This window comes from Trachypithecus francoisi, unplaced genomic scaffold (genome assembly GCF_009764315.1).
Source record: "Trachypithecus francoisi isolate TF-2019V2 unplaced genomic scaffold, Tfra_2.0 Lachesis_group1, whole genome shotgun sequence".
Lineage (NCBI taxonomy): Eukaryota > Metazoa > Chordata > Mammalia > Primates > Cercopithecidae > Trachypithecus > Trachypithecus francoisi.
Window position 1 is genome coordinate 26,305,172 of NW_022681454.1, and position 23,202 is coordinate 26,328,373.

Sequence of the window (23,202 nt, forward strand, 5' to 3'; positions counted from 1 at the left end):
ATCATGCGGTCTGACTGGAGTCTTAATATTGTTGAGGATAGGACTGAAAAGAAGCTGCTTGGTTTTCCTTCTTCCTGCTCTTGCCTACTTTTCTGATTTCTGAGTTGTTTTTACTTTTCCTCCACCGTAAGTGTATGTATTTGGTAAGATTTTTGTCTTTAGGCCTCTTTCTTTCACTTCCTAGGTCACTTTATTCAGGCCCATGGTTTTAATGATCACTTCTGTAAATACTCAGTTCTTTCTTCTGTCCACAACTCCATTCTCATGTTTGGCTTGTGCAGATCTCCAACTCAGTGTCCTAAGTGCTAATGAAATACATTGCTTTCTCTCTGTGCTTTTCTTTTTAGAAAGTCTCATGCTGGACCAATCACTGCCTTCCTTAAAAACATTGATTCTTATTTCTCTTTAAGTGTGGTGGTATTTTTATTAGTGATATCACTATTTTACCTACAACTCAGGCTCAGTGCTCCAGCGTCATCTTTGTTTGCTGCTTTGTCTGCCTCTCTGAGTTGAGTTTTATTATTATTATTTGATTTCTAACTGGTCTTGCCATTGCTTATCTTTTCCTTTTTGTAAATCTGTTTTGACATTATTACTTGGTTAAAACATTTTAGAACATAATATTTTGTTATTCTCTGCCCTACTCAGAAATTTATATTAGAGCCCCATAGTCTAGTGGTCTCAAATTTTAGTTTTCAATAAAATTGCCAGGAGGACTTGTTAAAACACAGATGGCTGGGCCCACCCTCACAGTTTCTGATTCCGTAGGTCTGGGATGAGACCCAAGAATTTGTGTTTCTAACAGATTCCCAGGCAATGCTGATACTGCTGGTCCAGGGACCATGCTCTGAGAACTGCTGTCATAATCTTCCAAATACGGTTTGGGCTGCTTAGTTTGACATTCATGATCTTTTACAGTCTGGTCATATTCTGCCTTTCTATCCATGATCATTTATTGTGCACCTTCTTCACGTGCTCTTTACTTTAGTCAAAGTGAACTACTGACAGACAACTTTTTGTGCACATCCTGTATTCTCATGAGTATACAGGCATTTCCCTTAGGATTTCGCTCAGTCTCCGCTTGTTTCATCTTGCTTGTCAAACGATCTTTTAAGATTAAAGATTAGTTCAAGTGGAATCTTTTCTCTGTTTCTTGTTTTTCGTATTTTCTTTTATCATTCTTCTTCCAAGCCAAAGTAATCTCTTGCATTGCACTCTTCCTTTTATGGTATTTGTTGCTTTGTAGTTTAGCTTGACCCATATTTCCAATTTACATCCCTTATCCAGTTCACTCTTTGTATTTTACCTGTCCCACTTTAGTTACAGAGCATATGTGTGGTGATGCAGGAAATGAAATTCTTTCTGTAGATTAGAACCAGAAGGCCTGATAAGCCAGTATTCCCTGAATATTGATAGAGGATTTTCACGTTCCAAAAATGAGTTATAGTTATTACCCTGAATCTCACTGATGGAAGTGAGATTTAAACTCTTATTTTCTCCCCTTAAAAAAAGATATTTAAAAATTATACCATATAGTAAATTAATGGGCTCTCCTAATTACTGGCTTTCTTAAAGATCCTAAGAGATGAGCAGTACCTTTTAAAGGTAAGTATCTTTTTAATGAATAAAATTGTGCCTGTATAAGATCATGAATTTCTTCAAATTCTTAATGGCTTAAAGTTTTTCGAGTTATATTTTATATACAATCCAATGTAGAGATTTTAGATGTATAGTTTGATGAATTTTGAAAACTACATACTCATGTAGCCATTACCCTAATTGAGATTTGATTCTCAAATTTTAAAACTTTCACTTTCTTTTGTAGAAGACAATGAAGAGAAATCTTTGTATTACTATAAAACCTGTTATGTATTGTTTGGTCACTAATTTAAAGATAAATTCAGTTGCTAGTTTATTTCCCATACTTTGTGATATGTTTAAAATCTTATCCCAACGATCTAACAACTACCTGTAGATGTTACGATTGGGGTTGGGAAGTGTTTTCTGTCACTATCTGTGTCAGATAACCACTGGGGGCTCACCATCTGCATTTGTGTCCACAAGCTTTATCTTCTCTCCTACTACTGTGAATTCACTGTCTGTGTTCTTGCCAAGTGAATTTCTTTACCTGTGTACTTGACCTCATCCCCTATCCCTACTCTAGGGCAGTCCTTTTGCAATTTTTCTCTCCTCAGCAACCATATTTTCCCTTTTCTACTGTAACTTGATCATGTGTTCAAACCTGGCATTATTTTTCTTACCTTTACACACAACAAAAGAACTTCTTGACTCTCCTTCTGCCTTTGGTTATTGCCTCATTCTTCCCTCCTTTGATTAGAAAACAAAAAATCTCAAAAGGACTTGTGTACTGTTTTTTATTTTTTTCTTGATCTCACTTAGGCTTTTGACTATCATTACACCACCAAAATTATTCTTATTGTGCTTATTAGTGATGGCCATGTGGCTATGCAGTGGTCAGTTCTCAGTCTTCATATTACTTACTAGTGTCATGATATGGTTTAATATATTTTCCTTTTTAAAGCACTTTTTTAAAAGACTTGATCTTTGGGAAACCATGCCCTCCTTATTTTATTTCTACCATATTGGTTGCTGCTTTTCAGTTTCTTTGCTGGTTTCCCCTTTATCTCCTTGAACTACAAATATTAGTCTGTACACTGCTTTGCTTATTTATACTCACCCTCTTGGTTATCTTACCTAATTTTGAGGCTTTTACATACCCTATAACTGAGTCCTGAGCTCTGGCTTCATATATCCAACTGCATCAACATCTCCACTTAGATATCTAGTAGTCATCTTAAATTTAAGGTTTAAAATTGAGTCCTGATTTCCTACTTGACTCAAATCTCTTCTCTCTTGTTTTTGTTTTTTACAATGGAGTTGCTGTTTAAACAGCTGCATTATAACAATCTTTGAGTGGGCCCAAAAATTTGGCATCATCCTTGATGTTTTGTGATCTCATCTGCCATTGTTGATCGTTGCTGGGATTCATTAATTTATTAATGGTTGAAAAATGCCAGTATTTTACTTCTATCCTTTTTTTTTTTTCCGTTAATTGGAATACCCTTTAAAGAGACATTTTAACAGATCAATTATTTGGTTTCCTGTTTGTATAGGAAAGGCGAGAAAAATAATTGATTGATTCCCCGTATTTACACATATTGAAAATAATTAGATAGTTTCCAAGGATCCTCTAAAGGCGATGAGAGGCATGCTTGTGTGTATGTTTAGTATCATGAACTCATGATTTTAAATGAGCTTCAGGCTATGTTATTATCTTTGTTGTTGTTTAAATTGCCCCAGTTTTGGCCAGTGGAAACTTACTTAGGCTCGCACCTGGATCCTTCAGGCACAACCTTGCCTTTGATAGGTTTCTTGCTTTCCACAGTGACAAAATGTTCCATGTCCAGCTTGTATATTTCTGGCCCCAGAGTTCTGCTTTCTTCAGCTGTTTCTTGAAGGAGCTTTAATTTTGTTTAGTGGGAAACAGTATCTGATAGACCCCAATCCAAGTGCTAGCAACGCTCCATTAGTCATTGTTTCTGTCTTCTCAGTGGATGGGGCTAAGAAATATTTTGTTGTTACTTTCTTTCTTTCAAAGATAATATACACTATGAATTCAGTCTGATATTTATGATTCAGATTTAGTACTACAGGGTTTTAATTTAACTTTATTGGTCTTACCCCTGTATTTTCCAACAGTCACACTGAAAATTTTGATTCTTAATAATACCAGCATAACTAGTAAGGATAAGAATACTAACGTTAAAACCAGTGGTATAATTACCAAAAACAATTTTATTCTCTTGGAGTTCTTTTTTTTTGTTTATAGGACATATCCCTCTAGGCAAATATGATTAAAATCAGTGAGGATAGTTCCTAACTGTATGGTTATACCACTATCTAGATGATGTGGTTAGGTTCAGTTGTTTTATTTTACTTGTGATTTTTAAGGATTACCTTTTAAAATTAATTTTGTTTTTATAATTATTGTTTTATACAACTATATATATGGTTCCATAGTCTAATCTATGCAATAAAGTATATGCAAAAAGTATCCCTTCTGTCTTTGTCTCATATACCATATTTTCTCCATCCCTTTAAAGATTACCTTTTCCCCCTTTATTTTATGGTTTACTTGTTCTTCAATTTTTAAAATACAAGCAAAATACTTTTATTCTCTATTTCCTTAGCAGGTTAGCCTTACTTGCTTCGAGTAACAATATACTTTTCATTTGACTTGTTTTCTTAATTTCTGGGTTTCACATGCTAGGAAATATGCTCTCTGAGAGTAGGGATTTTTGTTTCTTTTGTCTTGCTCTATTCTCACTATTGGTCCATAATAGATAGGAAATACTTTCGTGAATAATTGCATTGTGCATTCATTGTGTTTTATCTCAATGCAAATTAAAATTTGTTAAAACAGAAGCCATTACTAAATACTCTAAGAGTGACAGGATACCAAAGAGCTCACACTAGTATTGTAAAAGTTTATGTTTTCTATTGTGTAATAATCTTTTCTAGTAACTTGTGAAAAGTTTCTTACACAAAGTTAGAAAATGTTGTTTGTCAATTAACAATCACTGAATATCTGTTTTTCTCATCAATCACGTGAATAGTATTTTCCCCAACACTATCTGTTAACTCTATGCGTATGTATTCTTATGTACATGGATTTGTGAAGGTGGTTCAATAAAGATTTTAAAATCTAATAGTGCATGGTGAATGTTTAAATGAATGAAGTAAGTGTTGTGGGAATAGAGAGTATTTGGGAACTTTTTTGTTTTTAACTTTTAAGTTCAGGAATACATGTGCAGGATGTGCAGATTTGTTACATTGTTAAATGTGTGTCATGGGGGTTTGTTGTACAGATTATTTCATCATCCAGGTATTAAGCCTAATATCCTCTAGTTACTTTTCCTGATCTTCTCCCTCTTTTTACCCCCCACCCTCTGGGAGGCTCCAGTGTGCGTTGTTCCTCTCCATGTGTTCTCATCATTTAGCTCCCACTTATAAGTGAGAACATGCAGTGTTTGGTTTTCTGTTCCTGTGTTAGTTTGCTAAGGATGGTGGCTTCCAGTTTCATCCATGTCCCTGCAAAAGACATGATCTTGTTCTTTTTATGGCTGCATAGTATTCCATGGTGTAAATGTACCACATTTTATTTATCCAGTCTATCATTGATGCGCATTTAGGTTGATTCCATGTCTTTACTATTGTGAATTGTACTGCAGTGAACATACATAGGCATGTGTCTTTATAATGATAGATATGATTTATATTCCTTTGGGTATGTACCCAGTAATGAGATACACTAGTTTGAATGGTATTTCTGCCTCTAGGTCTTTGAGGAATGGCCACACTGTCTTCCACAATGGTTGAACTAATTTACACTCCCATCAACAGTGTAAAAGTGTTCCTTTTTCTCTACAACCTGTCCAGCATCTGTTATTTTTTGAGTTTTAATAGCCATTCTGACTGGTGTGAGATGGTATCTCATTGTGGTTTTGATTTGCATTTCTCTTATGATCAGTGATGTTGAGCTTTTTTCATATGCTCGTTGGCCATATGTATGACTTATTTTGAGAAGTGTCTGTTCATGTCCTTTGCCCACTTTTTAATGGGGTTGTTTGTTTTTTCTTGTAAATTTAAGTTGTATTTGGGAACTTTTCGTACTTTCCACTCAATGTTGCTGTGAACTTAACAGGCCTGTGAACCTAAAACTGCTCTAGAAAATAAAGTCTCTGAATCCATGGCATGTTTACAACATTATAGTGATGCTGGCTACATTTGTGCTATGTGCCTTATATGTAAAATTGTTGCATTTGTATATGATGTCATTAATGTTAGTTGGACATGCAGAAATCACTATTTTTCTTCTGTGAGTATTAATGTGAAAAAAGTAAATGGAATATCCCAGAAACAGAACTGTCTATGTTTATGGTTAGCTTGAACTGTGGGAAAATATTGATGTCCTACCATGTTTCAGTTGTATAAAGATAGCATTGCAGGTTGTTGGGAATATTAAAGTTATTTCAATAAGTAATGCTTGAGTAATGAGTTAAGATTTAGAGAATGAAACTCAGTTCTGACCTTTCACCTTATATCAAAAATAAACTAGATATATTAAAAAATTGATAAATGTGAAACTGTACCAAAATTAGAAGAAAATATAGGTGATTATTTAATAGAACTTATTGGAACCTGTGATAAGAACCTGTCAGTTCCCTTAATGTAGTCTTATCAAACCTTGATTCTTTAAGATTAGTAATGGAGGAAGAATCTGATGAGAGGAACTGCTCAAGTCATAGCTTTTTGATTCTTACTTCCAGATATCTTTCTTCTCTGTGTGAGGGGCCTCATTATTTGCTGCTGCAGTTGCCTCACTAGTGTGTGTGTGTGTGTGTGTGTCTGTGCGCGCATATGCATGCACATGCTCCTGTGTGCTTGCACTGCCGTGCACTCTTTTTTTCTGATTTTCCGATGTCATATCCATTTCCTTTTGCTTCCTACAAAGTTGAAACAAATTTTGGATGGCTTTATATCCCTTAATCTTTAGAAAAAGGGTGCATAGACTTAAAAATATGCAGTTGGATAATCTGGTTTATCACATCAGTTTACCAGTTTGGTTTGGTGGTTTCTTATAATTCTCTGTCTATTGCATTGTTTCCCTGTGTCAAAAACCATCTTTGCTTATTACTGGTCATTAAATGATTCCAGATCCTGTACACTAGACCTAAGAGATGGGGACTAGCAAGCTAGAGTTTTATTTGACTATGTTTTAGGATGATTTTGGCTGCAAGTAATAGAATACCTGAATTCAAGTGGCTTGAACAATAGGGGTTTAATATTTGAAAATGCATTATCATAAGTCAGGGGCTAAATGGTTTTAAGGTTCGTACACAGGCTCAATGATGTGTAGGTCTCTGTGTTAGCTTTTCTTTCATTGGCTTTCTACTCATGGTTGGACGTGGCTGCAGTAGCTCCAAGTGTTGTATTGTCCCATGATAGCATCAGAATTTAGGAGATTGGAGGGATGCTGTTCTTCTTTCATCTCTGTCTCTCTTTCTCTGTTTTATTAGAGAGGACGCTGACAGATTCCCATATGTAAAATAAGTATGGAATAAACGTTTTACATGAGAAATACAAATAGTTAATATGAGTTTGAGAATTTATAATCTTAAAATTATAATAAATTCACATCAAAACATATTACATTTTATTTTTCAAATGATACAAATATATATATATATATATAAATGATAAAGCTTGTGAAAATATCTTGATTTAGGTACTCATAATACCGGTGTAGGGAGGGGGTGAGATTGGCCGGGCCAGGGCTCTCTTTGCTGATTATCTGCAGTCAGAGTTGTGGGACTTGGAGGAGGGGACTGAGGCCACAGCCGCATCTTGATCAGGCTTTCTCTAGCCCTCCATCAGCCTCACCAGATCTCCATTCTTTGCTATGAGGGCCAACACGTAAGACCCCATCTCCCTGCTTGCCAGCCCTAGACCAGTTGGAGCATAAAGCCCTTCCTCCCCAGGTCTGAGTATGTGGAGCTCTGCTTTGGCACTGCCCCACAGAAGCCACAGCCTCTTTATTCTGTTTCTGTTGTTTTGTTTTTAACAACTATACTTTGCACACATGAAAAAAAATAAATAAAAGTTGTTCCAGAAGGCAACTTGACTCTGTGTATCAAAAGCCTTATAATCGTATGTCTGTCTCTTTCTAAGAACCTATCCAAAGGAAATCATCAGAAGTTGACAAAAATATATATACAGGGATCTTTCTTTATAATCAGGAAAATTTTTACATGCTCTAAACATTCCATAATAGGGATGTTGTAGGTGAAAAAAATTCCATTCTAATTTACAAAAGCAAAATGGAAATGTATTGGGTCACATAGCTGAACAATCTAGAATTGTTCAGGTGTGATTGGATTCTTGTGCTTGAACACCTGTCATCAAAATTCTGCCACTTTCTCTCAGCTTTGCTTTCTTTATTGGCCATATTCTCAGGCTCCTTCTCCCTGTGTGTCTCTCAACAGCTCTAGGTCAAATCCTGCTAGTTTTCTGTGGCCACAGCAGAGAGAGCTTATTTTTTCCAGGTGTTCCAATGAAAGTGCTAAGTGGGATTCATATTGGTTCTAATTGTTTTGACATGGTCACATGCCTACCTCCAGCCCTTCCCTGTGGCCACAGGAATAGGGATAGTCTTATTGGCTAGGCTTCCTCAATTCAAACATACATCTCCACAGAGGGGAGGAACTGGGAGACTGTGACATGATTGCAAAAAGAAGTAGTGTTCAAAATGATGGCCTTGTAATTTGGCCAGGCACAGTGGCTTACGCCTGAAATCCTGGTATTTTTTGGGAGATTGAGTTGGGAGGATTGCTTGAACCCAAGAGTTCGAGACCAGCCTAGGCAACATAGTGAGACGTTGTCTCTATAAAAATTTTTTTTTAACCCCTCCCGAAAACTTAATTTATTAAGGCAGTTTATTTTAGAATGTTTTCCACTAGAATTGCTTAAAATTAGAATGTTTTAGTGCTAAAGAGGCAGTCTTCAGTATTCTGGAAATGCCTTCATTTTCTGACGTTGTGGGATACATTACGTATTACTAATTCTATAGTTTTTTTTTTTTTTTAAAGAAAATTGTAATTAATATTGCAGTGAACATTACTAGTCTTGGGATTATTGGATAACAAAGGGCTAGTGACTTCTCAGAAACCAAGTCTTTGGTTGATAGAAGATACTTGTTAGCTTCCTTGAGAAGTAAAAATGAGGAGAATTACAGAAAAATGAATATTCAGTGGCGATGATAGATAAGGCACACCCTAGTGAACTGACACACTACATACAATGTATTCATTTTGTTTCTTTGTAGAAGATTATTTTTTCTTCAGTCTTAATCTTCCAATGTCACTTTTTACGGATTTAGGATAGAATTGCTTTTCTTTTTGTTTAGATAGTCTCTTATTTTTCCTTATCAATCCTATTACACAGTAAGTCTTGACAAATTAATTTTGATACATTATATTTTGAATTTTATTAATATTATCCATATTTATAGTCAGAGTTATTCTCTGAATGCTGAGTGCCACAAAGCTTTCTCATGATTATCAGTGTCTGTGTTCATTCAAAATATTTCTAAAAGTAGCAACTCCAGAATTTACTTCGGTATAATCTATCTTACAGTCTAAATTATTGACCTTTATTCTGTCTCACAGCCCTGTATGTATTTTAACATAGTTAAGTAGTAAAATTATTTTATTGGTGACTAAATGAACTGTATAACTCATCATTAAAATGATAAGTACTAATGTAAAGTTTCTTTTTCGATGAAAACTATGTGTGGTTTATTATATTTATGTATAATGAAATAAAGGCCCTGTAGTGGTTATGAAATTGGTATCCAGCTTCTCTTTCCAAAGAAAGTGGTAGTAACCTCTAATCTGTGCTTTAGGAACAGTTGTGATACAGTTTTAGGTCTGCTTCCTGTGTGTCACTCTGAAATGCCTCCGTCTTGCTTCAGGGTCTTTATTGTTGAGCTTGTGTATGTGTGTGTTAACTTAAGCAGGTGCTCACAGTTTAATGTGTAAATATTGTATTTCCTCCTTGGCTCCTCCTCTTATCTTCCTGATGGCCCATCCCATCCTCCGTTCATTATCGGTGTTACTGCTTGTGATTTTTTTCCCCCATAGCATTCTTTATGTTCATAAAATCATATGTAAACATATACATGTTTTTTAAAATTTTTGCCTTATAAAAATATTAATCAAATTGAATACTTAATATGTTTTGATGAAGAATATTTCTAAATTGCATTTTATAAATACAATATAGCTTTCTTTTAAGTGCTTATAGGTACTCACTAAACAGTGAAAGTAAGCGTAATACACAGTATTCTCAGTGATGGATACTAGAAATAATTACTTGTCCCTCCGTATAACACATAATCTTATCTGCAATATATTTCCGCTGCTAGTGCTTTACAACTTAATTAGAGCTCTAGTATCAACAAGAACCAGTGGCAGCTATTTCATGTTTTAAGCATTCAGACTAATTGTAGTCTTTACGTTTTTATGACACGAAACAGCTTTCAGTTGATTCTGTTGAAATTAAAAGCTTCTTAAATATATAATTTTTGTCTTACTGGTGTTCTCTTATCTACAAAAACTGCATACCTATGGTACAATCTACACACTCCTGTTCTAGATAGAAATTTTGATTTCTCTCTTAAACCATGAATTCAGATCGGAAGAAGCATTATGGCTTGAATGTGTTCCCCAAAATTTATGTGTTGGAAGCTTAATCCACAATGCAACAGTGTTGGGTGGTGGGGACTCATGGGAGGTGCTTAGACTATGAGGGGATTAGTGCCACTATAAAAAGGGCCTGTGGGAGTGGGTGCTCTCTTATGCCTTTTAGCCTTCTGCTATATGAGGATGTAGTAAGAAGGCACTCACCAGATGATGCTGGTGCCTTGATTTGGACTTCCCAGCCTCCAGAACTGTGAGAAAAATAAACTTATGTTCTTTATAAATAATCAGCCAGTCTCAGTTATTCTGTTATAGCAGCACTAAATGGACTAAGACAAGCTGTTCTTTTGATAGAATGCCTCCTCTGGTGTTACCCTATGACTCTGGGATGCTTGATCCAGTTCTGTGTTGTTCTTTGGAGTTATCAAGCAGCGCCTTGGTGGATCCAAGTAACATTAGGCTAGAAGTTAAGAGAGAGTATGAAAATGTACATTAAAAGCTTTTATAGGTTTGTTGTTCTTTTTTTTTAAATGTATCAGATCAGCCATCATAGCTTCTAATCAGCATGAAAAAAATTCCAGAGTGATCAAACTCAACTGATGTAATTTTATTAAATATCAGATAGCTATATTGTAAGCTTTTCTTTTTTATTAAGGGTAAACGGATATATCTGCTTTTACATTTTTCTCTGATGGTGTCTTAATTTGTCAAATGTTTCTTACTGGTGGGCAGTTTGAATAGTCATAAAATTTTTATTCATAATATTGCAATGAGAACTCTTGAACTTTTTATACAGTTATGTGAGCATTACTATAGAATAAATTCTGAAATGTAGAAATTCTTGGTTAAAGGCAATGAGCATTTAACATTTTAATTGATATTGCTAAAATTTGCCCCCCACAAAGGTTACACTAGTTTGTACTCCCACAGACATATGAATGTGCCATTTCCCACACAAAGTCCCGTCTTTTCAACTCAGGGAAACTGCCTGGCACTGTTGGGTTCCCTCTTCTTGCACCTTTTCCTAGAAATTCTCTCCAGGAACTCATTTAGGTCAGTCATACGGCACAGTTGTTTGTTTCTAGTCTCTCAGGGATCACTGTTCTTTGTTGCCTTGTGTTCAGTGTCTTGAAAACTATTGTTTGTATATTGTGTCTGTTTTTTAGTTGTTTTTTGAGGGCCTGGGGTTATGGTAAATCCGGCCCCTGTAACCTCATCTTTGCTGGAAATGCAAATTCTGACTTACTAAATTTTAGCAAATACAGAAGGAGATTTTTTTCATTCGTTAAATCTGAAATGCTTACCCCTACTTAAAGTGAATATTAACATGAATATTAACATTAATTCCAAATGACTTGCTATATATATTATTGATGTAATGGTGATTGGATATAATGTTAACTTACGTGATTGTGTGAGGGTTGATCATGTCTAAGTAATGGATGGCAAGAAACACTCAAGTGGGTATTTAGGTATGCAGAGTTCTGGCATCAGAGGCCAAAGCCTAATGGTAGATTTTGGCTGGATCATGGAGGGAGGCGAAAGGACTTCTTACATGACGGCGGCAAGAGAAAATGAGGAAGATGCAAAAGCAGAAACCCCTGATAAGACCAAGACCATCAGATCTTGTGAGACTTACTATCACGAGAACAGTATGGGGGAAACTGCCCCATGATTCCAATTATCTCCCACCGGGTCCCTCCCACAACAGGTGGGAATTACGGGAGTACATTTCAAAATGAGATTTGGGTGGGGACACATCCAAACCATATCAGAGGATAAGATCAAGGTTATTAAAACAAGGAATGTCTTAGTAGTAACCTCTATCTGTATACAAATTACAGTGTCTTGGGTTGTGAGTCTCAATCAAGATTTGGTATTGCTGTTCTTTGTAGATTTAATTCTTAGATCAGTGATTATTAGCTGGTGTTTGTAGTACCTCACACTGTCTTCATTCATGTCCAGGAAATCATACAGAATATGCAAATCAAGGTAAAAATTCAACTCATTATTTTGAAAAATAAATGATTTACAATAAAATTAAAATAGTTGACATTGAGTGTCGACTAATGTACCAAACACTTTTTTTTTGCACTTCATGTAAAATAAAGAACTTAATCCTCATAACCCTTTGAAGGTGACCATTTTGCAGGTGAGAATACTGAAGCACAGAGAGTCAAGTAACTTACTACAGTCATAAAACAAAAAGGAGATTTGGGATATCTGTGTAGTCTAGACCAAGTCTGTGCTCTCAAACACTGTACTGTTTGATATAACAATTTTAAGATGAAGAGAGAAACATGGGCAGTTCATGCTTTATTAACATGTTATCACATATAAGAGTTTAGGAATCCGTGCATTTTTACAGAACATCCAGGTGAGCGTGGTGGTGAAGAACTTAGACTTTAGAATTCTTTAAAACTTACTTCCAGAATTGGGTCTCCTTTTAAATAGCTCTATGAAATAGAATACATTGCTGACTCTCTCTTAGCCTTAGTTTTTTCATCTTTAAAAGTGGCAATAGGCCGGGCATGGTGGCTCATGCCTGTAATCCCAGCACTTTGGGAGGCCGAGGCAGGCAGATCACAAGGTCAGGAGATCGAGACCATCCTGGCTAACACGGTGAAATCCCTTCTCTACTAAAAAAAAAAAACATACAAAAAATTAGCTGGGTGTGGTGGCATGCACTTGTAATCCCAGCTACTCGGGAGGCTGAGGCAGGAGAATGGCCTGAACCCAGGAGGCGGAGCTTGCAATGAGCCAAGATTGCACCACTGCACTCCAGCCTGGGCGACAGAGTGAGACTGTCTCAAAAAAAAAAAAAAAAAGTGGAAATAATAGTGGTACTTTTCTTGTGGATTTTTTCCACTGAGACATTATACTAAGCTATTTTAGTAGTATTTTCAAGACCTTGCAATTGTTTATGAAGAACCCATCTGTTTTAACTGACTCACATATCAGACCTTGAACATTGTATTGTTTTGATGACAGATGTCATTTGGGAAAGTCTGCTTACATTGTCAGTAAAGAAACTGTGGTTTTCTGCTCCATCCCTGTTACGCAGTTTGTTTCAGGATATCTGAAATGGGTGTATTGGGCAAACTTACATAAATGTCTGTTAATCCCCAAAACATGTATTACACCTTCCAGTATAATCAGGGTGGTGCTCATTTATTCATGTTTTAAACTTTGACAGTAACTCAACACCAACATATAAAAACCACTCAAAATATTTTTGTCTAACACTTGCATACACTGTGTATGCATTTTACCTTATACAGTAGGCAATTTTATTTTCCTTATTCTACAGAAGAGAAAAATGGGGCTAATGAGCAGTTAAGTGCTTGCAGCTGTCTTATAGTAAGTAGTGGAGTCAAGTTTTGAGTATATGTCAGACTCGAGTCTGCATGCCTGACTATGATGATAAATCACCTCTCCTGAGTATTGAGGTCTTAAAATTATATATTTAAAAATAGAAGGGGAAGCAGACTTACATCATGGAAATCAGGATAAAAATTGTGCAAAACAGGCCTCCCGAGGAATTAAAAGTAGAAAGTCACCAAGAACGGAGGCAGTTCTTTGTGCTGTGTCTTTCCCTGTGGTCACCTCTGTTCTCTTTCGTTATTTTCTCTTTCTGCATATTTATTGGCTTCCTCTGTTTGCCTTACCACCTAGCCCATCTTGACTACTCATAAAATGGTACATTCAACATCAGTGTGTTTATCACCCTAAAAAGTCCAGAGCTGTGGCCAAGTCGTCCAGTTTTTCATAATCTCAGTATAATTTCCTGTGAGGAGAATCCTGCCATCCTGGCATAGGCTCAAGGTTGTTCTCCTGTAGGTGAGGTTTCTGTCTATCCTTTGATCAGATAGCTGTGGCTGTGGATGATAGATTGAGAGGGGGTAACTACACACACACAGGGATGTACACTAATGCTGGTATTTGTGTGGGAAAAGGGTATGGCCTGAATAGAGCCCCAGAATGTACCTATAATAACATATATCAGATTTTATTAAAGTGCTGTCATAAAAATTACAGCACAAATACAACATTGAAGTTACAGGTGTGGGAAACTGAAATCAGTTTATTATGTGAAAACTAACTTCCCCAAACTGGATATGTAAAGCATTACTTTCAGTGGTACTAGAAGAGTTTATTTAAAAGAATCGTGTGAGTGAATCTTTTAAAAAGAACATTTGTCATTTATTTGCTGAGCACTCCCTTATGTACCTTGTCAATTTAGGATTCCCTATAGTAGGTTTGCATGTAATTGGATGTATTTACCAGGGAACGCTTCATTATTTGCCATACATTATTTGAAGACTCACTTCATTGAATTTCACATCCTATTTTCAGATTTCTCAATTCATGAATTGCAAATAAGAAGTATTTGCCTTTTGACAAATGAATACAAAGAAGGAGTATTTGTCTTGTGTATGCATTTTCAGTTATTGGTGACTGTTTTAAAATTTCTCTAGTTACCCTACTTCATTGCTAAAATGAGGAGGGATTTTTAACAAAGTTTTGGAAAAGTCTGAGCAGTCAGAATTATATGTTTTTTTCTTCTTTAGGATATTGGGAAAAGGTTCATAGAACGTGATGATTTTTAATGTGTTTGGTTCATTTAAACATTTTCCGAACAAAAATATTTCTAATTATACTGGTTTCTAGTCACATTCTGTGATCAGCATGTTGAAGATCTGTAAGATACAGAATATACTTTTATTTCATGTGGTTTGTTACGAGTTATTGTGATATCCTGGAGTCATACTTCTCGTTTTAAAACAGAAGTAGTTTTAGATGGTAATTCCAGGGAAAATACAATTCATTGTGTTTATTCAATTTTCACCCAACTTTCTTAGGAATAGATAGTTCTTTTATACCAGATGAGCTATAAGTATCTTCAAAAGCATAAAAAACTTTAAAAAATCTTTTATTTTGTTAAGTATGTTTGGCATATATCCATAAACTCATTCCGGCTTTTCTAAAATAGTTACGTGGCTAGAATGCCACATTTAGTCATGTGGAAATTTGCTTATTTTCTGAAATATATTGATCCTGAAATCACAGAACTCCACATTTAGATTGTTTGTGTTCGTGTAGTGAGGATACTTTTTTTGGACATTGTCTTTAATATATATTACATAAATGAAACAGTTGCCATTTGTTCCAACTGATTGGACCATTTCCAAGACAGATTTCCTCCCTGCTCAGTCCATTATTACCATTTTCAGTGTAGAATTTCTTTCCAGCTCTTGGACCTTTTCCAAGATAGAGACAATTTCTGAGCATCTCTTTGGTAGTGATTTTTCCAAGTGTCGCTACTGGATTTTGAAGGTGTCAGTCAAGAAGAGTTGGATGACAGGAGGACTTGGAGCAATCAGGCAGCCCCCTTAAATATAACGTAAGGCAGCATTTAGTATAAAGGAATAAGGCACTATTTAAAGAAGACAACAGATTACATAGGTTTTTCAGATTAATACTTTTCAAACTTTTGATGATGAGGGACCAGATTTTTAATTTCCAGTATATATGTACAGGGTGGACAAGGTGAGCATATTTATCACATGCTTGACCCAGATGCTGTGAAAGTGTTTTCTGATTGCCATAATGCTGACACTACTCTGCTGACCACATGTTCAACAGTGTTGTTGATCCTAGAACATTATTTCTTTATTTTGCTCACAGGGTTGCTGAGCCTCAGAAAAGTTAAATGATCTGCTCAATATTATACAGCTGTTAAAATTTTCTTTTTCAGTTTCAGTAGAGAGCATCTCTACTCAGGCAGAATTTGGTCTTTTGTCTGAAGGTGATGTTCATTGCTAGTGTAAAAGTCAGAAAAATATGCCTCTGGCATTTTTAACTGTGGGAAATTTTCAATTTCTGCATTGTGGACTTCTGAAATATTTTACATGATCTTACAGTTTTGGAACAATAGAAAAACAAAAAAGATACCACGTAAAATAATGAAACAAGAAAAATCAGAAATATTGAGGTAGAAAAAGCATAAACAATTTAAAAACTATTAGTTTCACATAATTAGAGTAATGGGTACATATGAGGAAAGTATCAAGAGATAAGGCCTAAAAGATTCTCAGAGATAAGATTAATAAGTGGTATTAAATCATAAAAAGGAGTTTGCTTTTTATTGTTAGACAATGGGAAACGGTTAAAAAGTAATATAGAACAGATTAGTTTTTAGCAAAGATAATTTTAATGCTTTCTATATATTTTTTTTAAGAGACAGGTTCTTGCCTTGTTGCCCAGGTTGGAGTGCAGTGGTGCAATCATAGCTCACTGCAGCCTCAAATTCCTCGGTTCGAGCAATTCTCCTGCCTCAGCCTATCTCTCTGTATATTTTAAAGTAAGACTAATAGAAGGTATACTTCAGTTTTGTAAAGTATGCTTTAGCTCTAAGCACCATAATCAAATGTTTTTGAATTAAAAGTAGTAGCTTAAAAAAGGCAGGAGAACATAGAAATATGATGCAGTAATTGAGAAGATTGTTCTGTTTTCAAACATCCCTGTCACCAAGTATTTGGTAAAAATGAATGCAGTGATATTGAGGCAGTATATTATGCTGTTGAATATAACCAAAAGGCTTGCGTTGGACTCTCAGCTCTGATATTCGTTATTTTTTCAATCTTGGGCAAATTGCTTAGCCTCTTTGGGCCTTGGTTTCTCATCTATAGAATGAAGAAAAATAATACTTTTCCTTATAGGACTGTCGTAAAGTTAAATGACTTCCTCTGTATAGAGAGATATACAGTGGTCCCTTGGTGTCTGTGGGGGATTAGTTTCAGGACTCCCTCTTACCCGTGGATACCAAAATCCATGGATACTTAAATCCCTTATATAAAATGTTACAGTATTTGGATATAACCTACAGATATCCTCCCATATACTTTAAATTGTCTCTAGATTACTTATAGTACTTAATACAGTGTAAATGCTATGTAAATAGTTGTTGTATTATATTATTTAGGGAATAATGATTTTTAAAACTCTGTACATGTTCAATACAGACACAGCCATCTGTTTTTTCCCCTAATATTCTCAATTCCACGAATGCTGAACCCACAGATATGGAGGGGGTGACTGTATACACCTATTTGTTATATAACTTAGAATAATATCTGGTAAATAATAAACATTGAATTAAGTACTTTTACTGATGCTGCTGCTGGTGGTGGTGTTATGATTAGTAGCAGAAGACATTTCATTAAATACATTTTACAAACATGTAAGAATAATATGACTATAATACCAAAAAATTTACCAGTTACTGTTTGAAAATAGCCACCCACTGGATATCAGATTTTATTTTTTTCTCCAGTTATCAAGACTAAGGTAGTGAATTTATATTTATCTTAGTGTTTTCTCTTCTATAGTTCATCAGAGAAGATATGAAATATAAAGATGCTACTAATAAACACAGCCATCTGCACAGAGAAGATAAACATATAACAGTTGAGGATTTATGGAAACGATGGAAAACATCAGAAGGTAAGACTGCCTTCGTGACCTGGCTCCCTCCCCTTCTGCACATCTAGCCTGCTTAGTTGTTGTTAACTCACTTATGCGTATGTTTTTACCAAAAAAATCAAAATAACATTTTTGTGAGGATATTTAAATTTTAGTAAATAATTTTCCCTTCTTGTTTTTGAAAGATGATTTTTATCTTTCTGAGAGTCATTAAGCATCAGGCTGTTCTCATATAATTATAGTAGAATAAATAAGATAATGCATGTCTGAGAACCTAAAGTTGTAAAGCATTATTTCAGCTATTACATGACATTATTATAAAAGGTTTAGCAAATAAACATACGGAAACACAAAGTTTTCTTTTTAGTTTTGGAGAATAGTTCCTAATGTTTTTAGGAGGCTATTACTGTTCAACTTTTTCTTAAGTAAATCCTTTACGACGTCTCGTAATAGTTGCATGATAAAATTGAATAATTGGTATTTTATTCCCTTTTCTACTGTGAAGTTCTCAAGCTGTATTATGGACAGTAATTGTTTAGTACAAGAAAAGTCTGTGATCTAAAAATCTCAACTTGGTTCCTAATACTAGGCAGTTACTAAAATAAAAAAAAAAATTTACAAGTCCACTGAGCTTACATTTTTTTTTTCAGTAACTCAACTAAAATTCCTTCTTTCTAATACTTCTGTTCTTTCATGAAAGTCAGCAATTATATTGTAAGCATATATTTTTCTCTGAATAATTAAATTAAAGGGACAGATTACCAATTAAGAGTGTAAAGAAATAATAAAGTTTACTTGAGTCATTATAACATTTAAAAGTGGGAAAATGAAACTGTCCCACCAATGCTCAGTATTTTTCTTAGTACAGAAGATGGTAGATAGCTTGCTTACATGTTTTTCTGTTGAAATATACTTGGGTTGGGGGAAGAAAGAAGAAAACAATATGGACTTAAAAGAAAAATATATAGACTTTTAAAAAACTTCTCCATTTCTCTTCCTACACCATTTAAAAATAACATGAGCTTGGATAGGAATAGGAATAAACAAATACCAGTTTCATGAAGAAAAGTGAAAATGGTGGGGAACTCAGCAACAAACTTACCTTATTGACATGATATGGCTCAGCAATCCATAGATACTAAGAAGGGAGGTGGGGATCCATTACAGAGTCTTGCTATTAGTATTTTTTTAACGATTAAAATATGTAATACATTGATTGGAATCCACTTGACTATGTTTGAATGAAGAAAAAAAAATATTTGACCACTTAGCTCTTGTACTACCTTTGTTCAGCCACCATCATCTCTTGCCTGGATAATTGTGGCAGCCTAATTCATCTCCCTGCGTTTGTGCTCTGCTGTAGTCTCTTCTTCACCTAGCAGAGTACTCTAAAATGTAAATTAGATCTGCCCATTACTCTGTAGTAGCTCAGAGTAATAGTCCAAATCTTTACAAAGACTTGTAAGCCTCTACATGTTCTGCCTTCTACTTCCACCTCTCTCTCATCTCTTACCTCTTCTATTCCATCCATCTCTCTTGCTCACTGTGCTCCATTCATTCTGGACCTGTTGCTATTCCACAAATGCAGGAATGCACACTTCCTCGTGGCTAATTCCATCACCTCCTTTGTTAAAGTCTTTATCAAGGGCTATGCTCTCAGTGAAACCGTTCTGGCCACCCTGTTTAACATTGCTAACCTCCCCTTTTACTCATTTTTCTTTTTTTTTTCTGGTACTCTTGATCTTTCTTACTCAGCTTCACACTTTCCTTTTCCCCATCATGTATCACCTTCTAAGATACTATATAATTGGCTTATTGATTATATATATATCTCCCTTCTCTCTCTGCCTCACCCCCAAGAATGTAAGTCTTATAGAGCAGGGGAACTTTGTGTGTTTTGTTTATTAATGTATCCTAAATAAAGAGGACTCTATTCTTAAACTCCTTTTTGTTTTCCCACCCTAGTGACTTTGGTGAGATCTTTTGTGATCTATGAGAATGTTTGTTTGCTTGTTTTTTTTACTTTTTATTTTTTATTTTAAGCTAAGGCCTTTCCAAGCTGAATGACCTCTTAAACCTTTTTCCCTAGGCTTTCACCTTAATCTGAGATCTGACCATTATGATAATGAGGGATTTCCCCAGTTCAAACAGTTGGTCTAAGTTATCTCCTCTCTGCTTCCTTTTCTCTAAGCCCCAGTTGGCTATATAACCTTACAGAGCCTGGGAGAAGTAGTCTCAGGACTCCTACTAATGCAGCTGTATGGGATGAAAGAGAGAGGAGTCAAATGATAATAAACTTTCACTAGAAGCTTTATAATGACCTAGTTGATTTTTCTCAACCCATATCAGACTCTATTTATTAAAGGGGTCATGTAAGGGTTGGGCATTGTTGCTATAGCACTGATTTTTGAAACACTCAGGCTCCAGGAGGAGTCCCAGGGACAGGGCATGTTGAGTGTGTAGGGCTCTGCTTTTATCTGTTATATTTTGTTTCTGTTTAAAATTTATCTTGAGAAACGAAAAGTAGTTCTTCTGAAAAAGTTTGAAAACTGCTGAAGTAGAGATTAGAATGTACCCCTAACAATAACAGGTAATTCAAGGTTGTTTACTTGAATATATACAGAAACATGTGGGTGTGTATGTATAGAACACACTTACATACACACACGGCAAATATATGCATTCATTCTTTGCTCATCATTGTCGTGTCTCCCGTGCCTAGCGCAGTGCATTCACTTAGTATTCAATAGTGAATATTCACTTTGATATTCAGTAAATCATTGTTGAATGAATGAAAGTGTAATGCCTGATAAGTATTGGATGCTCAGTAATTCAGTTGGTCAAATGTTTTGAGTACAGGCGTTTCTGTTGTAAGACATTACGTGCATTTCTTAAACATTTTTGTTTTTTAAAATTATGAACTTAAAAATGACAGTTTAGGGGAAAAATGGGACTGAAGGAGACTGTTCAGAACCTTGTTAGCCATAGCATTAACAGTAGTAATAAAAATACTAGTACAGGCCAGGTGCGGTGGCTCATGCCTGTAATCCCAGCACTTTGGGAGGCCGAGGCGAGCAGATCACCTGAGGTCAGGAATTCAAGACCAGCCTGGCCAATGTGGCAAAACCCTGTCTCTACTAAAAATACAAAAATCAACCAGACTTGGTGGCACGCTCCTGTTATCCCAGCTGCTAGGGAGGCTGAGGCAGCAGAATCACTTGAACCCGGGAGTGCGCTACTACACTCCATCTCAAAAAATATATATATATATGTATATATACTAGTACCACTAAAAAGAATTTTAAATTCCTAATCAATACATACTATATAGTAGATGGAGGAATTTACATTAAAAATAATGAAGATAACTTTATAGAAAGATGGATGGGGTGTTCTAGTAGAGTTGAGGTTGCTAAAAAATGAAGACAAGGGCAAAGTGCATGAAGGTGAGAACCGAGCAACAAGCATTTCCAAGACAGAGGCTCTGGCCAAATTGAGCAAAGATGAAGAAGGAGGGTAAGTGGAAGCTCCTGTTTGTAGCTTGCTGTATTGGCAGTTAGTATACTTTGCATCCATTTGATATTACTTGGTGATGTGAAATGAAACCGTGTTTGGAAAAGTCACATATGAAATGATACGACTTTTGATTGACGTGACCCCTGATTACTAGTGGCACATAAACTAATTCATGTTACAGAAGCACATGCAGCAAAATAGACTGTATCTGTTAGGTGCTAAACGAGTGTTGCATTGGATCCTGGGGATTAATGATGAGTTAAACATGGATCTGGGGTATACAGAGCAAATTGCTGAGTAGGAAAGACAAAGAAAAAAAATAATTACACTATAAGGTGATATGCACAATAATAGCAGTAAATTTAGGGTATGGAGGTAGCTCACCGGTAGGAGTGATCAGTTCACTATTATACACAGAAGGTGGCGTTTGGGATGGGCTCTGAAGGTTGACCCAGGAGTTCTAGAAGGAGACAAGAAGTAGAACATAAATGGTAGCTCCCCCATGGCATCTTTTTTTTTTTTTTTCTTGAAATATACAGGGTCTTGTTCTGTCACCCAGGCCGGAGTGCTGTGGTGTGATCATACCTCACTGCAGTCTCAAATTCCTGGGCTCAAGCGAACCACTGGAGTAGTTGAGACTATCGGCGTGCACCGCCACGCCTGGCTTATTTTTTGTTTTTTGTTGGGATGAGATCTTACTATGTTGCCCAGTCTGGTTTCCAGCTCCTGGCCTCAAGCAGCCCTCCTGTTTTGGCCTCCTAAAGCACTAGGATTACAGATGGGAGTCACCACACCCAGCCTCCTTCTTTAGTTACCTGAAAATTTGCTAGAAGTGAAAATGGAGGTGGCACGCTATAGGGAGTATGTACGCTTTCAAACTATACCGCTTTAAATTCTGGCTCTTCTATTTATGAACAGTGAGACATTGGACAGATTTTGAAAATTCACTTATAAAATGTAATTCTTGTGTGACATAAATGAGTAATGTAGTAAAAGTACCTGGCGTAATTTCTGGCAACACCTGTTAGGCACTTAGTAAAGGTTGATTCTCTCATTCAGTAATAATGCAAAATAAACTAAAAAATTCAGTCATATTCAAAGTTTTATACTGTTTTTGACTTGGTCTCACAATATTTATAAAATGAACAGACTAAGCTATATATGTACCATCTTTGTGTGCAAACTCTAGACAGTGAAATGTACCCAAAATCTTTCTGGAATGTTGTCAACTGCGGAAAAGTAAAATTATTTTATGCAGAAGTTGATCCTGACCTCAAATAGAATTTCAACAGTGACTTCAATGCTGTGTGTGTGTGTAGAGAGAATGCTTGGTCAAGTTGCACATGGCAACTGTCTAATGCAAATGAAAGCCATTTAAAAACTAGTATTAGATTTCAGATATATTTTGATAAACTGGATACGTTGTGAGAATTACTGAATGTACTGAAATAGTAGCCAGATACCTAATGCAGGAAAATATAGATAGAAAATTATTGGTTATATACAAGATTTAGGAACTGTAATAGATAAAAAACTGATTAAGTAATATACTGTTTTTAAAATGAAAAGTCACTGGGTTAGTTATTATAACATGTGACAACCATGAGGTAATCTTTCCATCCTATTCAGCACAAATCTTAACCTACCTAAGGTCACTATTTAATTTTGGGTTTTACAAATTGAATTGACATTTGGAAATTTAAGAGAATATTTATTTATTTATTTTTTAAGGATCAAAAATTAAAAGGAGCTGAAATAGTCTGAGAGAAGAAAGATACAGGCACTTAATAATGGTTATTTTCAAGAGTACCTAAAGGCTAGCCAGAGATTAAATGACCAAAAGTATTTTCTTTTTGTTTAGGACAGTGAAAATATAAGTATTTTATAAAAGAAAATATAAAGAAAAAAAAATTCTGACCAT

At 35.5% G+C, this 23,202-nt stretch overlaps 1 protein-coding gene across 2 annotated transcripts in view; it reads left to right on the forward strand.

Moving 5' to 3' along the window:
- The window catches only part of STIM2 (stromal interaction molecule 2), a 168,997-nt gene that overhangs the window by 80,270 nt on the left and 65,525 nt on the right, over window positions 1-23,202 (forward strand). For both annotated transcript variants that reach the window (XM_033213936.1, XM_033213935.1), the window contains exon 3: window positions 17,672-17,786. In XM_033213936.1, the coding sequence (XP_033069827.1) occupies window positions 17,672-17,786 (115 nt within the window). The remainder of the gene's footprint in view (window positions 1-17,671; window positions 17,787-23,202) is intronic.